We start from the raw sequence: 19280 nt of genomic DNA on the forward strand, positions 1-19280 counted from the left end.
TAAAAAAAACCCAAAAAACAAGTAAATTACATTCTTTGTTCCTATCATTGCATTGGGAATAAATATGAAAAGAACATACAGTAGAGTTTTATCAACTGAATGTTCATCTAGTATATGGTGGTTCATCTATTTTTAAAAGTTTTTAAATTAGAAAAAAAATGTTAGAGAATGAGAACTATGTACATTACATAATAGTTTTAAAATATAAATTAACCCCGCTTTTATTTACACATGTGAATAATTTTTACCAAAATTGCATTGTGTTTTATATAATAAACTAACCTAGATAGGTATTTTATTCCCCATCTGAGTAAAAAAGAAATATGAAATAACCATGAAAGTATAGCAAGGGAATAAATTTATTTTTCTGATATACTAATAGCAACTAAAACTGGTCCTTATTGCAGTTCTAGATGTGTATCTACCTGTGAACTTGTTTTCCATGTAATACCTTCATAGTATAAGATTATACACATATGGTTGCAGGGTTTTGGAATAGAGTGTGGCTACTACTGAATCCCTTTAATTGACATAAGTTTGGAAATTCTTTTGACTATTTTAGAAGTAAGGAATATGTTGCCATTTTAATTTTTTTATACATTTTCGGATAGTTTTTGCCTCATGATTTTAAAATATAACCAATATGATCAAATATGATCCTTTTATGTGACATATTGGTATTCAGTTACAAAGTCTAGTTTATGTTCAAAGAAATCATTTGTAAAATATTTAAGATAGACTGTTAAAGTATATAAGCCAGTTAATAGATTTAGGATGTAAATACTTATCAATATTAGTGTTACCCAAAAATAAATTTATAATGGTAACTTGAAGATACTTGTGGCAATTTTTCATTTAGATACAGAAACGTTAAATGCTTGTAATATATTCTGTAATTTATAAATATTTAATTGGGTAATTATTTTAGGTATTCGCTGAAACTGATTTTAGAGCAACTGCTATCTCTTTAGGACATAAGATAGAATGAAAGACAGGAGGAAAAATACCACTACTTGATATATTTTTAAAGGAAAAACTTCATTTTTTCATCATCATACCCTAAATTGTGAAACTTGTCAGTATTGAACTTCAGAAACCATTTGATGGTCTTTTTCCACAAATCATACTTTCCTGTGCTTTTAATGCCTTAAGAAATTTTTGTGTGTTTCCAATGTTGAGGGAATCAAATAGAAATGCACAAATATGTATATTTCATTTAACTTAGATTTTAAAGCTTACATAACAATTACAACATCACTTCCCTTCTTTATTTCATTTTGGAGTGTAATTTTGCAAAATCAAAGGAACATTCCCGTAGCATACCTGCACACCCTGGCTGAAATGACAGCAAACTAAAGAGTTTCTCCTTGAACCAGAATGACTCTTCTTTCTACAATAAAAACCTTAGCCAATTCGGTGTAGCAGGTTGTTGCTTCTGCATTTTGAAGATTTTTCAGACTTCCTTATAAAAAGATTTGGCTCAATGGGAAAGTTAAGTAGTGGGGGGGAAATACTCCACATATAAAAGCAAATGAGTTTTTAAAGAATAGAAAATAATCTCTATGAGAAATTACTTTTAAATTATTCATGTGAAAATTAAACTTAACTCTTGTTAACATTTCCGTAGAAACATACATTTTAATTAAGCCAAATAAACAAAGAAAAGAAATCCCTAAAAGTAGGCATAATCATTTGTCTATATACTCACAAACATATTGCTCTTTTCTGGTCATCAGTATTTTTTCTTGCTTTATTTGCTTCATTTCCTTTAACTTTATTTCCCCTTATTCATAGAGGGTCTAAGACTAAATTGATTCTCTGCTTACTTATCTGTGAAGTCACTTCAGCAGAGAGTTACTCTTTGGAGTTATGTCCTCATCCCTGATCTGTATCCCTCAGCTAGAGCGCTCGGTCTGGTGCTGCCCCATCACTGCCCTCAGGCATGTAGAGAGAGGGCTCTTGCTTTGCCCAGTCTGTTCACCGAGCTCCCTTTGAAATTGGTGAGGAGGGAGGTCTATGGAGGGTGGAAATAGAGGTACTGGGTGACTATTTGAAACCAGTGTAATTTGTAAATTTGCCATAAACTTTTAAGTAAGAGTTGGGGTGGGTGGTTTCCAGGGTTAGCATGCTTTCAGAAATCAAAGGGAAAGTGGAAGTTTTCATTTTGTTTTACAGGGCGGTGATATGAAAGGTTGTTTTGGTTTTTTTTTTCCTGAATTTTACCAAGATTTCAGTAATTGATCTATAGACTTAAAAGCTATTAAAATATTCATGATAACATTGTCATATTTTTATGTATATGTGTATACATATTTTTATGTATATGTATAAACAGGCATACACACAAACACACAAAAACACACATAATAGCACTTATCAAGTAATAGTACTTAATACCACCTGAGTGTTCATTTAAGTTCAGAGCAAGTAAATTGTGCACTACCTCTGAGAGTGTGCCTTTATCTGACCACGAAAAGTGAAGAAAATCACTACTGTAACAGATACTTCTCCTTCAATGTGAAAAGGTTTTATACAGTTGGTACAGAGAAATACACGTTTCATTTTGCCAAACCCAAAGCATACTTCCCAACTGCCTTTGTATAAAAGCTAACACAACATGTCAAAAGTAAGAGCAGAGCCCTCAGTATACACTGAACCGGTGAAAGAAGTTAGGGACGGTTTGACAAAGATAAAACGTAAAGTTAAGTTTTGTATGATTTTCTTTTCATTCACATTCATACCAGGTAGACTTTGTCAAACACCTATAGCAGGGAGGAACTTGTTCATGCATGCAGAACAAAATAAAATAAGATTAAAAGCTCCAGGAAATCAGCCTACTTCAAAAAACCATTAAAGTGTGCCTATCCCTCAAGCTTTACAAATGTGTTAATTGTCGTGTTTCAGTCATGTAAATATGTTTCAGCATAAAGTAACCAAGATTTCCTGCTATAGAAGCGCTGCTATCTGGGGGTGTGGGGGTAGGGAGGGACGAACCGGGGACTAAATAACACACTGTAATGAAACCTGCCTTTGGGCAGCACATGCTTCAGTTCTGAATGCCCAGAAATACTTCGCAGACGCTCTAGGCTGCCTAGCAATGGGGATTTCTAATTCTGGCTAGCTTGACAAAGTAAATACAACTATTGAACATAAGGCAGCTCCTAATAAAAAACAACAATTCCCCCTTGTAAACACCTACATTTGGCCCCATTAAAAATTCTTTCTTCATACCCAGGAACTAGCAGACCCTGCAATGTGGGGGTCTTAAAGTAACTGAAGAGCAGTCAGGAGATTTAATGCCGTCAGGATGTTTTACGTGGCCATTTACACCGAGCACTTCATACCCCATCTCAGGACTTGGTAGAGCAATGTTCTGCATACACTGCAGGGCATTATGCAAGCAAACACATTGGCCATTATGCTCTCAGTACTCATTCATGGACAGCCAAAAGGAAATCAATATATTTTTTACATATGCTGTACTTACATATAAAAAAATATATGGTTGCCACATTTCCAAAAGGAGTGCTCATCAAAAGCTGCCAACTTTGAAAGTTATTTAGTGGATTGGCATTACTCTGATACCTTAAGCAATTATCCAATTTCAGAAGTCCCTGATTTCGGCTTGTTCATATCTTAGAATTCATCTATTCCATAAACGATCAGACAGCCCTCTGCCAGTCCCCACACTGAATAGTGGATCTGCTGTAGTTCTAAAAATCTCTGGGATTTAGGGATCGACCTTGAGTTTACACACACATTTAGCTGCTAACAGTTTACTGAGTCAGAGGTTTCAGATTATAGTAAGGAGCAAACATTAGTTTGAATTCTAGTAGACAAAAACAAAGGGAATGTTACATTTTGCCACCTCCAGAACAGTTTCCATATGCTTTACAAGAAAAAAGGGATAAAAAGGAATTCTCATAGAATTAGTCTGAATTTATTTTTAAAAGAAGTTTGTTTTTTTTCCTCAAGCTCAGCATTTGGTTCTAAAACATGGTATGTTCCTAAAATATCTTACTACTGTTAAGCCACCTGAGGGGCAGTACCTAAAATACTGCTTCTAAAATGTTTCCTCACTTGTAGGGGGTAGAACAGGGGCTTCCTGGACAAAGCAGGCTTGAAGAGCCTATCAAAATGACAGTCTGTGCACAGGAAGATCCTGGTCTTCTTCCATTTACTGCCATAGCAGCAGTAGGTCTGAGCCCTAGGTCTCAAGCATCTCTCAGCTTGGCCCTGCTGAAGCTTCATTCAAATTCTATGCACTCTGGAGCTTATATGCTCCTGCCTGCATTGTGTGTTCCATAGCCACACAAGCCTTGGGGTAAGCAGCAGTTGGAGACCAGTAAAAACACTGCCGGAGTGAGAAGCCCTGTACACAATTAAGGGAAGATGAATGGAAGGAAGTCAGTTGGGGAGATACGGAGAATCTCATTGAGGTGATGGTTCACAAGCAGGGGATCGCAGGAACAGTAGTGGCATGTGTGACTTCTCCATCCCATCCCTTTATCCCAAAGAGGAAGCTAATGAGGGCTGGAGGGAGGCATGTGTCAAGTATTTCTACTGTACAAGTTTAGGTAACAGTTTAAGCCACCTTATTCCATCTGTTACCTAGATGGTTGTTTTTTTTTCCAATCCTACTCATGTTAGAACATGAATGAGAATAAAATATGCCAAGGAGCAAAAGAGAAAGCAAAAAGAAAAGGGAAAGATACTGCCTTTAGTTTGTCTGGAAGGTAAACCCTTTTAAGCAAAGTTCTTTGGGAGTAATCCAGTCTGTTCTCTGTCCATATATGAAATAAGAGAGGAAAATAACATAACTCCCCCACATCTTAAATGCCCGCAAGTTCAGGAACATTGGGACTGACACTTGGTAGTATTCTTATTACACCATAGTCCAAAAGATTCTGGCTCACATTTTAAGCAGATTAAACTCAGCACACCATCTCCACAAACAGTACTGCCAGAGTTTCTCCTCCATGAACATTTTATACACGGCCCAACCACTCCAACTAGAATCTTCCTGTTGACTTGGCATGACATTGACAACCACCACTTCCCACAGGAGGAGAATGGGAGTAGGGGATACTGTGGACCACTTAGGAGATAGAATATTTCTTCTGAATCAGAAGAATACAGGATCTAGGGGCGCCTGGGTGGCGCAGTCAGTTAAGCGTCCGACTTCAGCCAGGTCACGATCTTGCGGTCCGTGAGTTCGAGCCCCGCGTCAGGCTCTGGGCTGATGGCTCAGAGCCTGGAGCCTGTTTCCGATTCTGTGTCTCCCTCTCTCTCTGCCCCTCCCCCGTTCATGCTCTGTCTCTCTCTGTCCCAAAAATAAATAAACGTTGAAAAAAAAATTTTTTTTAAAGAATACAGGATCTAGAAGAGCCAGTATATACCGCCTTTGGGAAAATTCTATCTTTTTTAATTTTTTTCTTAATATTTTTATTTATTTTTGAGACAGAGAGAGACAGAGCATGAGCAGGGAAGGGGCAGAGAGAGAGGGAGACACAGAATCGGAAGCAGGCTCCAGGCTCTGAGCCATCAGCACAGAGCCCGATGCAGGGCTCAAACCCACAGACCGTGAGATCATGACCTGTGCCGAAGTCGGCCACCCAACCGACTGAGCCACCCAGGCGCCCCGAGAAAATTCTATCTTTAACAGAATATATCTGTTTGCAATTCTTTACTGAAAATGTCTATGCATGGTTTTATAAGGATATGGGTGAAATAGCCCTGGTATTCAGAGCTACCCTATGCTCTAAGAATTAAGTCCAAGTCACTTACAAACCCTCCACAGATACCTACCTACCAAGCCAAATGTCTCATAGCCACTCCCCTGTTTGTTGATTGCTCCAGAAAAGCTGACTTTTTTCCTATCTTGCAAACATGCCAACTTTATTCCTGCCTTAAGGCTTTTGCATTTGATTACCTTGGCCTAGACACTTCTTTTTCCAGGTCTCCATAGGTCCCTTCTCAAATTGAAAATCTTAGCTCAAATGTACTCTCCAAAAAGCCCTATCACCAAATAAAAGCGGTACCCCCTCCAGCCAATATCATATCACTATGTTTTATTTCCTTAAAAGCACCTGTCACTATCTGAATTATCTTGTTCATTTGTTTGCTTTCCTATATGTTACCTGTCTCTCCTTGAGTCATGTAAATGTCTATGTACTGTCCTTTTCTGAAGTTGTAAGTTCTTTGAAAGCAGGGATCTTGCCCGTTCTGTTCACTGTTTTATCGCTAGTACTTAAAGGAGTTCTGGCACATAGAGTAATGAATAAGAATACGGAGTTGGAAGCCAGACTACCTGAGTTCAAATTCCATTCCAGTGTCCTGACATGGCGACATTACTTCTGCTCTTTTCAAACTTGGTCACATGATCCACAACTAGCTGAAAGGGAAGCATGGAAATGCAATTTTTATTCCAGATGGCTGCCCATTCAAGAGTTCTTCTACCAAAGGGAAAAGGAAGAGTAGATATTAAAGGATAATCATCAGACTTTGTCATAGTCCACAACCCACTGGAACCCAAATATCCATGCACAGCCTTCTTCCCACACACTTCCTCTCTGGGGGTGAGTGGAGAATCCTACTGGCTGGGAACTGCAGGAATTCTCTGCCCTGGCAGTAGGGGACTTCAGCCCAATTTATAATCCCCAGTTCGGCTCTCTGGAAGGAACTCCCTTGTCTGTTATCCTCTGTATCCTTTAAGGAAGTTACTCCTTGTACATTAACATTCATGGCTACATGAAGTCACCATCAGAGAGGATAATTTTGGGGGGCTGCACAGTTCTCACAGCCCACTTATTGATAGATCAGGTTTGGGGACCTAAGATTATTCTAGGGGTTGAATAATCATAGACTTTTGACCAGGTTTGTGGTTTCTTTGGCACTACAATCCCCTCAAGACTTTAGAAGGTTCCCAGTCTGATAGCTTCCCTTCAGTCCCTCACACAAGTAATCACAGCCAAAGAGTTGTCAAGACAAAGTTCTAGGTTCAGGAGACAGGAAACAGATCCCATCAAATTATTTTATGCAGAGGAAAATTTTATACCAGAAAATTGGGGGGCTAGCAAAATAATTGGGAGGGTTGAAGGACATCACCAGAAAACTGGCCTTCAGGGAAGCTGCTGCTTCCTCAGTCAGAAAGGTGAGGAATTGGGAGGCCACCCCAACTGGGTGCTGGTAACTGAAAGCGCACACCTCCGAGGCGGTAATCTTGTGGTTGGTAGGTTCTTACTACCACAGCAACAAGGATCCCTCGACCCCCACGAAGCAAGTAACTGGGCACTGAAACACTGGTCTGGCTTCTACTTCTGCACCTGCCTCTCAATTCCCATGGAGTTGTTGACTAGTCACTGGAATACTGATGCAAAAAAAAAAAAAAAAAAAAAAAAGTCCCTGCAGTAGTACTGGCAAATTGCAGTAGAGCAGCAGGAAGATTCCTTCTGCTTCTCCTCCACCTTCTGAATCTAGTACAGTGCTTCTAATTGGAGAAGCATAATTCACACCTTTGCAGCCTCCACCAAGAGGTTGGAATGGATACTTGTCCACCACAACTGTTGCATTCTAAGGCTTGAGTCTTTTAAAGTTTATTTATTTTTCAGACACACACACACACACACACACACACACACACACACACACACACTTACACACAGTATGAGCAGGGAAGGGGCAGAGAGAGAGAGGGAAACACAGAATCTCAAGCAGGCTCCAGGCTCTGAGCTGTCAACACAGAGCCTGACTTGAGGCTCGAACTCACAAACCACGAGATAACGACCTGAGCCGAAGTCGGATGCTTAACCGACTGAGCCACCTAGGCACCCCATTGAGTCTTATTTTCCGACTTTTCTGTTCTACCTACGTCCCTCTCTTTCTCCTTATGAGTAACTAGCTTGACGCCATCTAAAATAATCAGCCTGAGAGGGAAGGCCATACCCTTCATCTCATTTTCATCTCTGAACTTCATCCCACTTTGTAGCCAGTCTCTTAATGAGGGTATTTCACCAAAGCTCAGGAACACCCAACATCTCCTGTGAAGGTTGCCTGCTTCAGCATATAGGGCAGAAACAGTTTTTTGTTTTTGTTGTTTTTGTTTTTGTTTTTTCAATCCTCGGAGCCCCAAATTACCAAGGCTTTCATCATTTTGGCCTCTGGGGTACAGGCAGAGTGCCTCACACAGAGGCGTGTTCCTTTCTGACGCTTCTTCCAAAATCCCTATCTCTAGCCTAAGTTCCTTTCCTATTTGTAAGTAACGTTGCTGAATGTGGCAAGAAGCAACTAGCACAACAGTTTTCTGAATTTCTCCACCATTTCACCTTGGAGCCACTGATCTGGAGGTAAAATTTTTGCCTTCCAAGTTATCACAGTCCTAACAAGGGTCACCAGCCTTCCAGTTTGCAATCTGACCTCACCGCCCACTTTCTAACCACTAAGCCACTTAAATCCCAGAACTCAAGCACATCATTCTTCAGGTACCAAATTCTGCATAAACAGGATACAAGTTAGTCTGTTGTTACAGAGATCCAAAACTACTGTGGCTTAAATAATACAGAGGTTCACTTATGTCTCACTTTAAAGCCCAGGGCAGTGACCCAGGGTCTTTGGGTGCCCACATGATGTCAGGAAACCCTAGACTAATTTTCTCATTTTGCTCTACCCTCCTCTAACCATAGCTTCCAGTTGATGGTCCAGAATTGTTGCTTCAGCACCCACCCTCAAGTCCACATTTCAGCAAGTGGGAAGATGATGGGTAGGCTTTCCCCTAATATTTGTGGAGCCTAGAACAATAAATGTGAATGTAGGACCACATAATTATTATATCAAGTTATCAAGCTGAGAAACCATGAAATATTCATTGTCTTCCTTCACAAATACAACTTCCTGGAAAACCAAATTTAAATTTATGATATGGGTTCTACTCTAGAACTTGGAGACAGGGGGAGAATTGGCCTGCCGCCCACCTCCTTTCTTTTCCTGTCTCCTTCCCACACACAGGGCCACATGCAAATGCTTGGGGACACCCATCCTGTACACAAACTCCATCCACACGCCACACAAACAGTGGTCCCAGGGTGTGCACACAGACAACATGATCCACCCTTGGGGCACGAACCTGGGAAAGAGACCGTGCCGACTTTGTAGCCTGTTGGACAAGGAGTTCTGAATTCTGAATACCCAGAGTATGTCCTATAAAGAAGGGGCACATCCTCTTTGCCCTGAGATCCCTTACCCCATGAGGAAGGGTGGATCAGGGCCGAGGACAGTGGCCCTCTCGCCGAGGTGAGGGAAAAGGGAAGTCAATGGCACCTCCCCTCTTTCACAGATCTGAACCCAAACTTAACCATAAGTGGCCAGAACTTAGTCACTCAGCCTCATCTACCGGCAAGGGAAGTTGAGAAATGTGACAACTTATTTTGGGAGAGAGAAAGAGTACGTGCGCGTGCACACTGGGACGGGCAGAGAGAGAGGGAGGGAGAATCCCAAGCAGGCTCTGCACTGTCAGTGCAGAGCCCCACCTGGGTCTAGTTCATGGGGCTCCATCTCATGAACTATAAGATCATGAGTGACCTGAGCCTAAACCAAGAGTCAGACCCTTAACCCACTGAGCCACCCACACATCCCCCCAGAGATGCTTTTACTGGCTGCAAAGGAAGAGAATAAGATTGGGAGTAAGCTAGCAATCTCTGCCACAGACACATGCCTTTTCACAAATCACACTTTTGTTTAGACAAGTGAGTTCTTCACAATCTGCTTTCAGAGAGGTGAGTTTGGAGGCAAGACAATACTGTCAGATATAATTGACGGTCAAAATAATTGCACACCTGAGCATTTTTCAATGGGCAGCCAGTATGCAATATGCCAGCTCTGAAATTTTGTCTAATTTTCAGATCAATCAGGAAGAACCAAATGAATTGTTTTCGATTCAAAGGATATAGTATAATTATGACATTCAATAAAACAATTTTAATCTTAAACCCTTTGAATGAATTGCATTTTAAACAAAATCTAAAAGTTAAAACCTAACCCATATTTGGCAGACTTTTTTCCAGAAATATGCAGCCACTACCAAATGTACACGTACCAATCCAAAAAGAGCAAAAATCAGTTCTGGCATTGTTTTCCCCTGGCCTATTGATATATGAGAATAACACAAAACTCTCCAAAAACTAAGCAGACATATCTTCCACATTGCAAGATTTTAACCAGGTACAGAGTAACTGCAATGTAACATTACATTGTAATGATGGAATATTAATGGATAAGTGTAACAATGTAACAATGTAACAACCTCTAGTTGTCTCCCAATATCCATTTGCTTCATCTTCCATAGGAATAGGGTTGTTAGGGGCGCCTGGGTGGCTCAGTGGGTTAAGCATCCGACTTCGACTCAGGTCATGATCTCGCGGTTCGTTGGTTTGAGCCCCACATCAGGCTCTGTGCTGACACCTCGGAGCCTGAAGCCTGCTTCAGATACTGTGTCTCCCCCTCTCTCTGCCCCTCCCATGCTCATGCTCTGTCTCTCTCTGTCTCTTAATAATAAACATTAAAAAAAATTTTTTTTTTTCAAGGAATAGGTTTGTTACACACTTTTACACATTTTGCAACATCTCCCAGCCTCCCTTGTCACCAGCCAGGTGTAGCCATGTCTAAGTTCTGGACATGAGTGGAAGTGATGTGTTAACTTCCAGGTCTTGCGCCTTCTTGGCCCCTTCTTCCCACCAGCTGAGAGAAAGCAAACACATCAGCCTTGGAGCCAGAAGTGGAAGAAGCGCCTGTTGAGGCTGGCAGACCAGTCCTTACAGCTCAGAATTGCCTACTTCTGTGCTATAAAATGGGAGAAAAATAAACTTCTACCTTTTTTAAGCCATTTATTGGAGGGGGTGGGAGTGTCTCTATACTCCAGCTACTCGGCCTGTAGTCTAGTCCATCCCCTACCATTCAGAGTGGTGCCTCGTAACACAGAACGTGGCTTCAGGAATCAGCAAATCATCCTCCAGGTGAGGGCATCACTCGGCTCTTGCAAGATTCTGGAATGGAATAGGATAGGGTGTCTGTTTAATTTGTTTTTTCTCCTCATCATGTAAAGAGGGAGAAATGCTTTTAAAACTCAAGTAGAGAAGCTTTATCTTCTGACATGTCCTTTGTTAGTTATTTTGACAGCAATGAGGACATGTGCAAAAGATAGATTTTTAAAATAAGATGGACCCCAAATTGCTTCTGCAGTACAGCTGTGCCTGCTTCCACTGGCCCAGAAGCTGGGCATGTGACATGCCCCATTTTCACTACTGCCTTACTAAGTATGAAGGAAAGTGTTTAGACTTTTTCAATCTTTCCAGAAGCCAGGACTACGATCTCAGTTCCCTTTTTGATTTCTTTACAGGGCCACAGTAGAGGGCAATGTCTTCTCATTGCTCTGACGCCAGCACAGTGACCAAGACCTGCTGGCTAAGTCTCATATTCTGTTGTTGTCGCTTACGATCATGTGTAGTTCATTACATATGTAGAGTTGTTTCCTTGCCTTAATAAACGCACTTGTTTTTATCGTGTTGAGCCATATGTACTTTTATGAGCCATCTCAACATCTTTTTTGGAGCAAGAAATGTGAATATATTAGTGTACTTGATATTTCAGAGAACACTTGTACATCTCATTTGATCCTGACGACAGTCTCATGAGGGGAGAATTATCCCCCTGTGATAAAGGAGGACACTGAGACAGGGGTGAACTGACTCGTCCAAGGTCACACTGAGAGTGAGCGACAGAGGGACATACCACACTTTCACTGGCTGCCTCTGTTAAGTGACCAGGGTAGAGCCTCTGTGTTCTAAGGTGTTTACAAGGTTTCATTTAAATCGGCTATGAGAGCACCTGGCTGGCTTAGTCGGCAGAGCAGGATCTCAGGGCTGTAAATTCGAGCCCCACACTGAGTGTAGACATTACTTAAAAATAAAATCTTAGGAGCGCCTGGGTGGCTCAGTCAGTTGAGTGCCTGACTTCGGCTCAGGTCGTGATCTCGCGGTCTGTGAGTCCGAGCTCCTCGTCGGGCTCTGTGCTGACAGCTCAGAGCCTGGAGCCTGCTTCAGAGTCTATGTCTCCCTCTCTCCCTGCCCCTCCACCGCTCATGCTCTGTCTCTCTCTCTCTGTCAAAAATAAACATTAAAAAAATAATACATAAAATAAAATTAAATTAAAATAAAATAAAATAAAATCTTAGAGGTGCCTGGGTGGCTCAGTCGGCTAAGCGTCCGACTTCAGCTCAGGTCATGATCTCACAGTTTGTGGGTTCGAGCCCTGCATCAGGCTCTGCGCTGACAGCTCAGAGCCTGGAGCCTGCTTCAGATTCTGTGTCTCCTTCTCTCTCTACCCCTCCCCCACTCACACTCTGTGTGTCTCTCTCTCTCAGAAATAAACATTAAAAAAATAATAAAAATAAAATAAATTGGCTGTCCTTTAAAGAACAAAAGAAAAGTCTCTCAGAAAGTATTGTTGAAATAGTCACACTGATTTCTGTGACTCTAAGTAATACAAAGTGTGACCCTTCAGGAAATGTCAGAAATATAAAAAGGATTAAAACAAATCTGTATTCATCTGTGAAGGGTTAAAATGTACGACCTCAAAGAGAAAACAAACAGTGCCTGGTGGTTTGGTCTTGGCAAAATAGGAAAAATATAAATTGATTAAACTTATTTTAATGGGTATTTACCTGCGATTTGTCTCAAGTCCAGGTGTAATCTAGGTTCATTATCTTGCCCCTTCTGTCTGAGAACGGTGAGTGCTGAGCGCAGGTCTGGCAGGCTGAGAGAAAAGGAATTAGGAAGGGAAACTCCAGAGCCAGGAAACCCAATCCTGCGCATCTACAAGGACCCAGTGTAGCTGCCGACTCAAGAAGGAACAACATACGGACAGGGGCTAAGCCCAACAAAGAGACACAGACGTAGGCAGTGGGGGAAGATTCTCGAAGTCTGGCTCTGGTTTGGTCCCCACCCCCACCCCACCCCCGCCCTGAGCTGCAGAGCAAAGTGCTCCTGCTGCTCCTGCTTCATTCTGACCCAGGGCTTCCTCCGGGCCTAAGGGTGCCTTTTGGCAGGAGCTCCCCTAATCTGCCAGAGTATTTTGCCAGCCCCGCTGTTTCCCACCTTGTAGCACCAGAGAAGAGGGACCTGTTAATCCAGTGGGATCACTGCAGATCACCTAGGCCTCTGTGAGATACTGGGAGCTGTCACATCTTTCTCAAATCCCTTTGCCTCCGTAGAAATCATCATTGTAGACAAGGCATCAAGGGGGAAAGTAGGCACCCAGCCAGATAGGCAGCTCTTGCATTAGCAGCACAATCCCTTCCTCCCAGAATCTGGGGAAAGAAAATCAGGTGGGCAAAGCTTCCACTCAAGATGTAGGATACGTTTTTGGCCCTCGCCTCCGAACTCCAGGTATAAAACGAGAAAGATAAATAACTTGATTTGGCTTACAACGTTGAAAATGGTATGGTTTTTTGTTTTTGTTCTTTTTTTTTTTTTAACAATCTGGTTTCTATTTAAACCATTACTGAGGAAACAGCAAGGTCTAAAAGTTTATGCGTCCCCACGGCCTTGCAGCTTTATTCTAAAGGAGGCCACATGCGATGAGGAGTGTTTTACAGCGTATTTTTTTTCAGAAGACAGATCTGGGGTACAGCGGCATCTGACCATTTACATGTCAAATGCGTAAATGCTTTGGAAGCCTCCAAGGAAAAGTCCCTCACACACCTGGCAAGCCGGAACCTGATCTCTCCTTCTTCCTCCCTGCTTCACATCGCACTGACATGGCGCACAGGGGGAGGCTCAGAAAGGAAGAAAACAAAACCTACTGGTTGGGAATTTAGAGTGCATAGGAAGCTCATTCAAGCAACAATCACCAGAGCCAGCAAGATCATTCACCTATTTCCAAGAGCCATCGTTGGGCTTTTTCAAAGGACATAAGTATGCAACTCGCGTTCACAATGTAGCATTTGGTCAGAAGCATTTCATCATATCAACCAAATTTTTTTGTACTCAGAAGTTACACACGAATGATAGTTGACTTTTCTTCAAAGCCATTCAACCTGAAAGATTTCCAAGCATGTCACACGTCACATTTAGCTACTCTTGCTATGAAGGGCTTTCAGCCAACTGGCCCACGTTCATTGCCTAGAGAAGCAGAGGAAGAGAAATTTTTAGCAAATAGGTAAGCTCCTGAAATAAACTGTATTATGCTGTTCTGAACACACTACACTAGTTTCCTCATTTAGATTATCAGAACAGTATGACCCTTCACCCAAATGTATCTTAAAGATGTATTAGCTCTACCGTTAAGCAAATCACCATTTCCACATGTCAGAATCCAATTCATTATTTAGCACCTAGCCCATCTCCATGAAGCTTTTTTCTGCTCTCCTTCCCCCACCTGGTTTCTGCTTTGTCTCTGCCTGTCTTGTAGACGTGTCTTGGGCTTCTCACTATGATGGTTACCAGCTTGCTTGTCTTACTTGTGTTCCTGCAATTGTAAGGAAATGAATAATGTAGAAGAGCTCTGTTCACCTTGCTTCAAGTAGATTCTAACTATTTGTCGACTCCAGTTGATTTCCAAAATAGCCTAATCACCATCTGATATCATCCTTATGAGGTCCCGACCAAAAGTATACACACACACTTTTTTTTTTTACGGTGAATTTTCTTTAAGTTGCAGACAACCTTCAGATCATGCATATATCCTAGGCATTTTTCCTTTACTCCTTAGCAATAGATCTTGAAACATTGAAGTTCAGACATATAATTAGATATCTCTTGGGGCACCTGGATGGGTCAGTCGGTTAGGCGTCCGACTTCAGCTCAGGTCATTATCTCGTGGTTCGTGAGTTCAAGCCTTGAGTCAGGCTCTGTGCTGACAGCTCAGAGCCTGGAGCCTGCTTGGGATTCTGTGTCTCCTTCTCTCTCTGCCCCTCCCCCACTCACAATCTGTCTCTCTCTCTCTCTCTCTCTCTCTCTCTTTCTCTCTCAAAAATAAACTTTAAAAAAATATTTTTTTTAACTAGATGTTTCTTTCCCTCCAGTTTCTTCACACGAACACTGACAGAGTTAACACTGAAAAGACATTCATAACCTCAGACTTTAGAGTCATACATGTCTTTTAGATTCCTGAGCCTTTCATGCTTTCTGGAAAAAAACCAGGCTGCGAATAAATGAAAGAATTGTTTAAAACAAAGAAACAAGTATGTCTTTATTTGAGCTTTTAAAAATCATTCAAGAAATACACATTTAGTTATTTAATATAAGACAGGTTGGGTGCTATGGATACAAATGAATATTACTATATGGATATCATCATATGGCGAGTATAGCTTTTCTCAACATTTCTGCCATCTTTGTTGAACATATGTCCATCATGGTGTCTTTCATTCTAGGTATATTGGCCTTAAAAAATAAGTACAGGCAAACTGAAATCAAAGAGCATTTTGTAAATTTTTTTAATGTCTTAAAATATTTTGATCCTCTGTACACAGCTTGTGTTTACATGACAATAAACAGGCCTTTTATCAGGAAAGAAACTAACCAGAACATATGCTTACAGATCATAATATTTTGACCAAAAAAAATGGTTCTACCTTTTTCATCTTACTTTTTTTTTTTTTTCATATTGAAGGGAGTTTTCCAAATGAAGGGTTTCAGATAGGTTGTCTCCAGGTCAGTTCACCACAAGGCTTTGGTTAGACCTTGATGGACCCATCCTACCTCACTTACCTTTAGCCTCCTACTCTCACTGTGTGCCTCACACAACAGATATGTTCCCTTGAGCTTGGATTTTTATGAAAATTGAATAGGCTGGGGAACTAACAGTTAAAAGAATTTGATAGAGATCCTTTTGAAAACCAAAAAAGTTCTCTTATTTTCAAGAGACAGGCAGACAGAGCAGGAGCAGGGGAGGAGCAGAGAGAGAGGGAGACACAGAATCCAAAGCAGGCTCCAGACCCTGAGCTGTCAACACAGAGTCCGACCCGGGGCTCGAACTCACCAGCTGCCAGATCATGACCTGAGCCGTAGTCGGATGCTTAACTGACTGAGCCATCCAGGTGCCCCAAAAAAGTTCTTTTAATATATGAGTATTTCTCCTTAATTACAGTAACTTTTGTGTAATTATGGTCAGTTACTGCATCCGCTTGAATCAGCATCTCTCTGTAGAATAGTTAAGATGGGGAGCTGTTCAAAGCTAAACTATACTTTTCAAAACATGACCGATGTCATGCATAGAAACAAACTTACCAAGACCTGAAATTGATATCATAGCTGACTTACCTGAGTATATAAAAAATATTGACCCTTTGATTGGTATCATTTTTTTCACTGTGTCAATATTTCTATAAAAATTTTAAGTTCCTAAAGAAAGTATAGCCTTGAAATAGAATCATCAGGTCAACTTAACAGACAAAGGGAAATAAGCATTTGTAGGAATCCATAATAGCTGAAGCTACAGTCAATTAAAAAATAGCATTTTGGAATCCTGGCAAAAACAAAACAAAGCCAAAGACCAACCCTGCCATTACTGTAACAGTGTTATTTTTCAAGTATGCCTTTTATGTATGCATTTACATGTTTTCATTTGGACCTAAATAAGAGACATCTTAACATGTTTAGGTTTGGACTCCGGAAATGTTGCCCTAAGATCCCTGGTCCAGTTTCCACAACGGCTACAATTTGTAAAACCTATAGTGGGAATAAAATGTGATTCTCTTGGGCTTCATTCAGTCTGAAGATTTGTTTTAGCAGGAATTTTATATGCAAGACTAAATGCTGATCAACAGAGCATAATATTGTATTCTAAAGTGTGCTAGCTAAAGCAAAATTAATTTTTTTTTTCTTCTTTCCTTCTCCTGAAATCTTCTGCCATAGCGACTGCATTTGCCTCCAGACTTGTCAGACACAGTGAGCCGCTCGAGCAAACAGGATCTGGCAGAGCCCTCCAAGCTGCTGGGCCCAGGCTGTGGCGTGATGGCCGGAGGCAAGAAGCACCTGGACTTCTAGTGACTCCTCCTTAGTAGCTGCGCGCAGGATTATATGACGCTCTCATTATGACTGCTAATAGCTTATGTAAATATTTTTCTTAACGAGTTGACCCTCCAATCTTTGGAAAACAGTTAGGATTGCAAAATGAGGCCACCGTTCTTCATTTTCCTTAACCAACCTTTTCTACAGAAAGAGTAGAGCAAAAATGCGTTCATTTGAAAATTTTGTTTTATGCCCTATCTACAGAAAACAAATGACCTTGTTTTTAAATAAAATGTCAAAAACTCAAAGTGCCTCACAGTGTCATTAGTGTACGTGTATTAAGGCACTTAGTTCATGGTGAAGTGCATATGACGGCGGGTAGCCTGTAAAACAGTATGAGCTTCGTAATTGCATATGAAAAACATTTTCTCTTTATTTCTGAAAAAGTCACTTGCCCCCAAAAATGCTAAAGTTTTTTTTTTTCAAAATGAAAAATTCATTTGCTAACATATGAAGACTATTATAAAATGATTTTGCATTTATGCATCCTGTTATTACATTGATGAAGGCAAAATAATATTTCGGGATTAAGATGCCATTGACGATAAGCAGTCTGCCATAGTGGTTAATAAATAAAGAACTTGAATGACAGAAAGCATGGAAGAAGAAGTTGATGGTCTTCTGTTTAGTAATCCTAAACAACTGAAGTCAGCACTATGAAATTACGTCAACAGACATAATTCAGGATTGAAATTCAAACTGGCGGCGACATTTATGCTAGGGGAAAGCATGTATTGAAGCCTCGCGAGAGATTTTCACGGAACGCAGGTCTGAGACAAAGCAGAAAAGTAAAACTAACTCAGATTTCCATTGCATCAGGTAAGCCCTTTGTGAGTTATGGGCATTGGTTGGGAATGTACATTTATAACCACATAAATGTGCATTTTGGAGTATATAGCATATTGAAATAGTTTCCATCTAAAACAGTAGGTTTTTGAATCATAGTTCCATATTCTCAAAGCTTTTGACACATAGACAAAAAGTGAAGGTTGAAAAGTAACTTGCATTTAAGTAAAGAATCTCGATTTATAAAAAGCTGTTCAACATCCATTAGGAGAAACCGAATTTCCAAAATACATCTTCAGATATGTTAGAATAAATTTTGAAGCAATTATAACTAGCATTTTTAAGCAGTTTGCTTGTAATACACCACAAATTATACTTTATTTGCTCTTGACAACACTGTAGAAAACAAAGACTAGGTTTTTAAAACTGTCTAACCAATATGATGAATGTCAGTCACTTAGAAAAAAAACCCACTGTAGCATAAACACATACTGTATACAGGTTTTATTCAGAATTAGAATAATTGAATCAATGACAGTGATTTGCCAGGATGTCAAATCTCTCCATCATATCCTGTCACTACCAGTTTATTTTTTGTGATCAAAATCAAAAAGACAACTATTTTGTCACCCGCTATTTTATTAGTACTAAAAATCGGGTTTCTTCTATTTTTTTTAGAATGTCTGGTTTATTTTTTTCACTTCTTTTAATTCGAAAGACACAAATTCTTCCCCATTTTCTTTTCAAAATAAAGTTTCAGAATTGATCTGTCAGTTAAAATTAAAGGGCTTTTATATTAAGCAGAAGTGCTTTTAAATTTTAAAGCAACTTCAAAAAATCAATTTAGTCCATAGATAATAAATAATGTGTAGGTACTCCACAAAAGCGTCGCTATGTCCCTTGAGAGCATTATGAACAATCTGAATAAATTCAAGTGGATATTTTAGTTGGGTTATTATTGTAATAACTCTAACCCTTTTCTTACCATCTTGGGATTCACTTTGTACAAACACACAATGGAACAGTTACATAACATTTGACTCTGACAAGGAAACGTGAGGTCATCAGATATGTAAATCGCTTGTTCAAAATACTTGAGAGGTCATTGATTTACTACCCTGGCTACCATGTCTATAAAATGAACACCCAATTACTAGTTAGTATATGCTATGCAAATAGACAAACACCATAAAAATTGAATGTGCGTATTTGAACCCTTGTCTTAAACATAAAAAAAACTTTTCAAACTCTGTAAAAGTGCATGTTGAACAATAATAGTAGCTGGGCTTTCCAAAATTCAGATCCAAGTGCTTTGTTGTTCTCACTCACTAACTAGGCAGGCGTTGTAAAAATAAGCTACAGAGGGATGTATATTTTTGTTTTCCCTTAGTAAAAACCCACTCTAAACGTGTTTTCCTTTCTTCTGAAAAC

At 40.2% G+C, this 19280-nt stretch overlaps 1 protein-coding gene and 2 long non-coding RNA genes across 5 annotated transcripts in view; 1 reads left to right on the plus strand and 2 right to left on the minus strand.

Moving 5' to 3' along the window:
- LOC109492079 overlaps positions 1 to 1850 on the minus strand; it is an 8246-nt gene extending 6396 nt beyond the window's left edge. The window contains exon 1 of the long non-coding RNA XR_002145799.3: positions 1709 to 1850. This is a non-coding gene — a long non-coding RNA (uncharacterized LOC109492079). The remainder of the gene's footprint in view (positions 1 to 1708) is intronic.
- Positions 1 to 17311, plus strand: part of ELP4 (elongator acetyltransferase complex subunit 4) — a 246800-nt gene extending 229489 nt beyond the window's left edge. For 2 of the 3 annotated variants that reach the window (XM_023239673.2, XM_023239674.2), the window contains exon 10: positions 16908 to 17311. In XM_023239673.2, coding sequence (XP_023095441.1) covers positions 16908 to 17039 — 132 coding nt within the window. In that variant the 3' untranslated portion in view covers positions 17040 to 17311. Of the gene's footprint in view, positions 1 to 11389; positions 11970 to 16907 lie in introns of those variants that run through there. The other variant, XM_045039094.1, reaches the window with a different exon arrangement.
- LOC123380558 lies at positions 10870 to 13347 on the minus strand. Its single transcript, XR_006586489.1, has 3 exons — positions 13146 to 13347; positions 12713 to 12804; positions 10870 to 11036 (listed from the first exon to the last, which is right to left on the minus strand). It is a non-coding gene; the product is annotated as an uncharacterized LOC123380558 (long non-coding RNA).
- Positions 17312 to 19280: the final 1969 nt, after the last annotated feature.

Source organism: Felis catus, chromosome D1, assembly GCF_018350175.1.
Source record: "Felis catus isolate Fca126 chromosome D1, F.catus_Fca126_mat1.0, whole genome shotgun sequence".
In the NCBI taxonomy this organism is placed as follows: Eukaryota; Metazoa; Chordata; class Mammalia; order Carnivora; family Felidae; genus Felis; species Felis catus.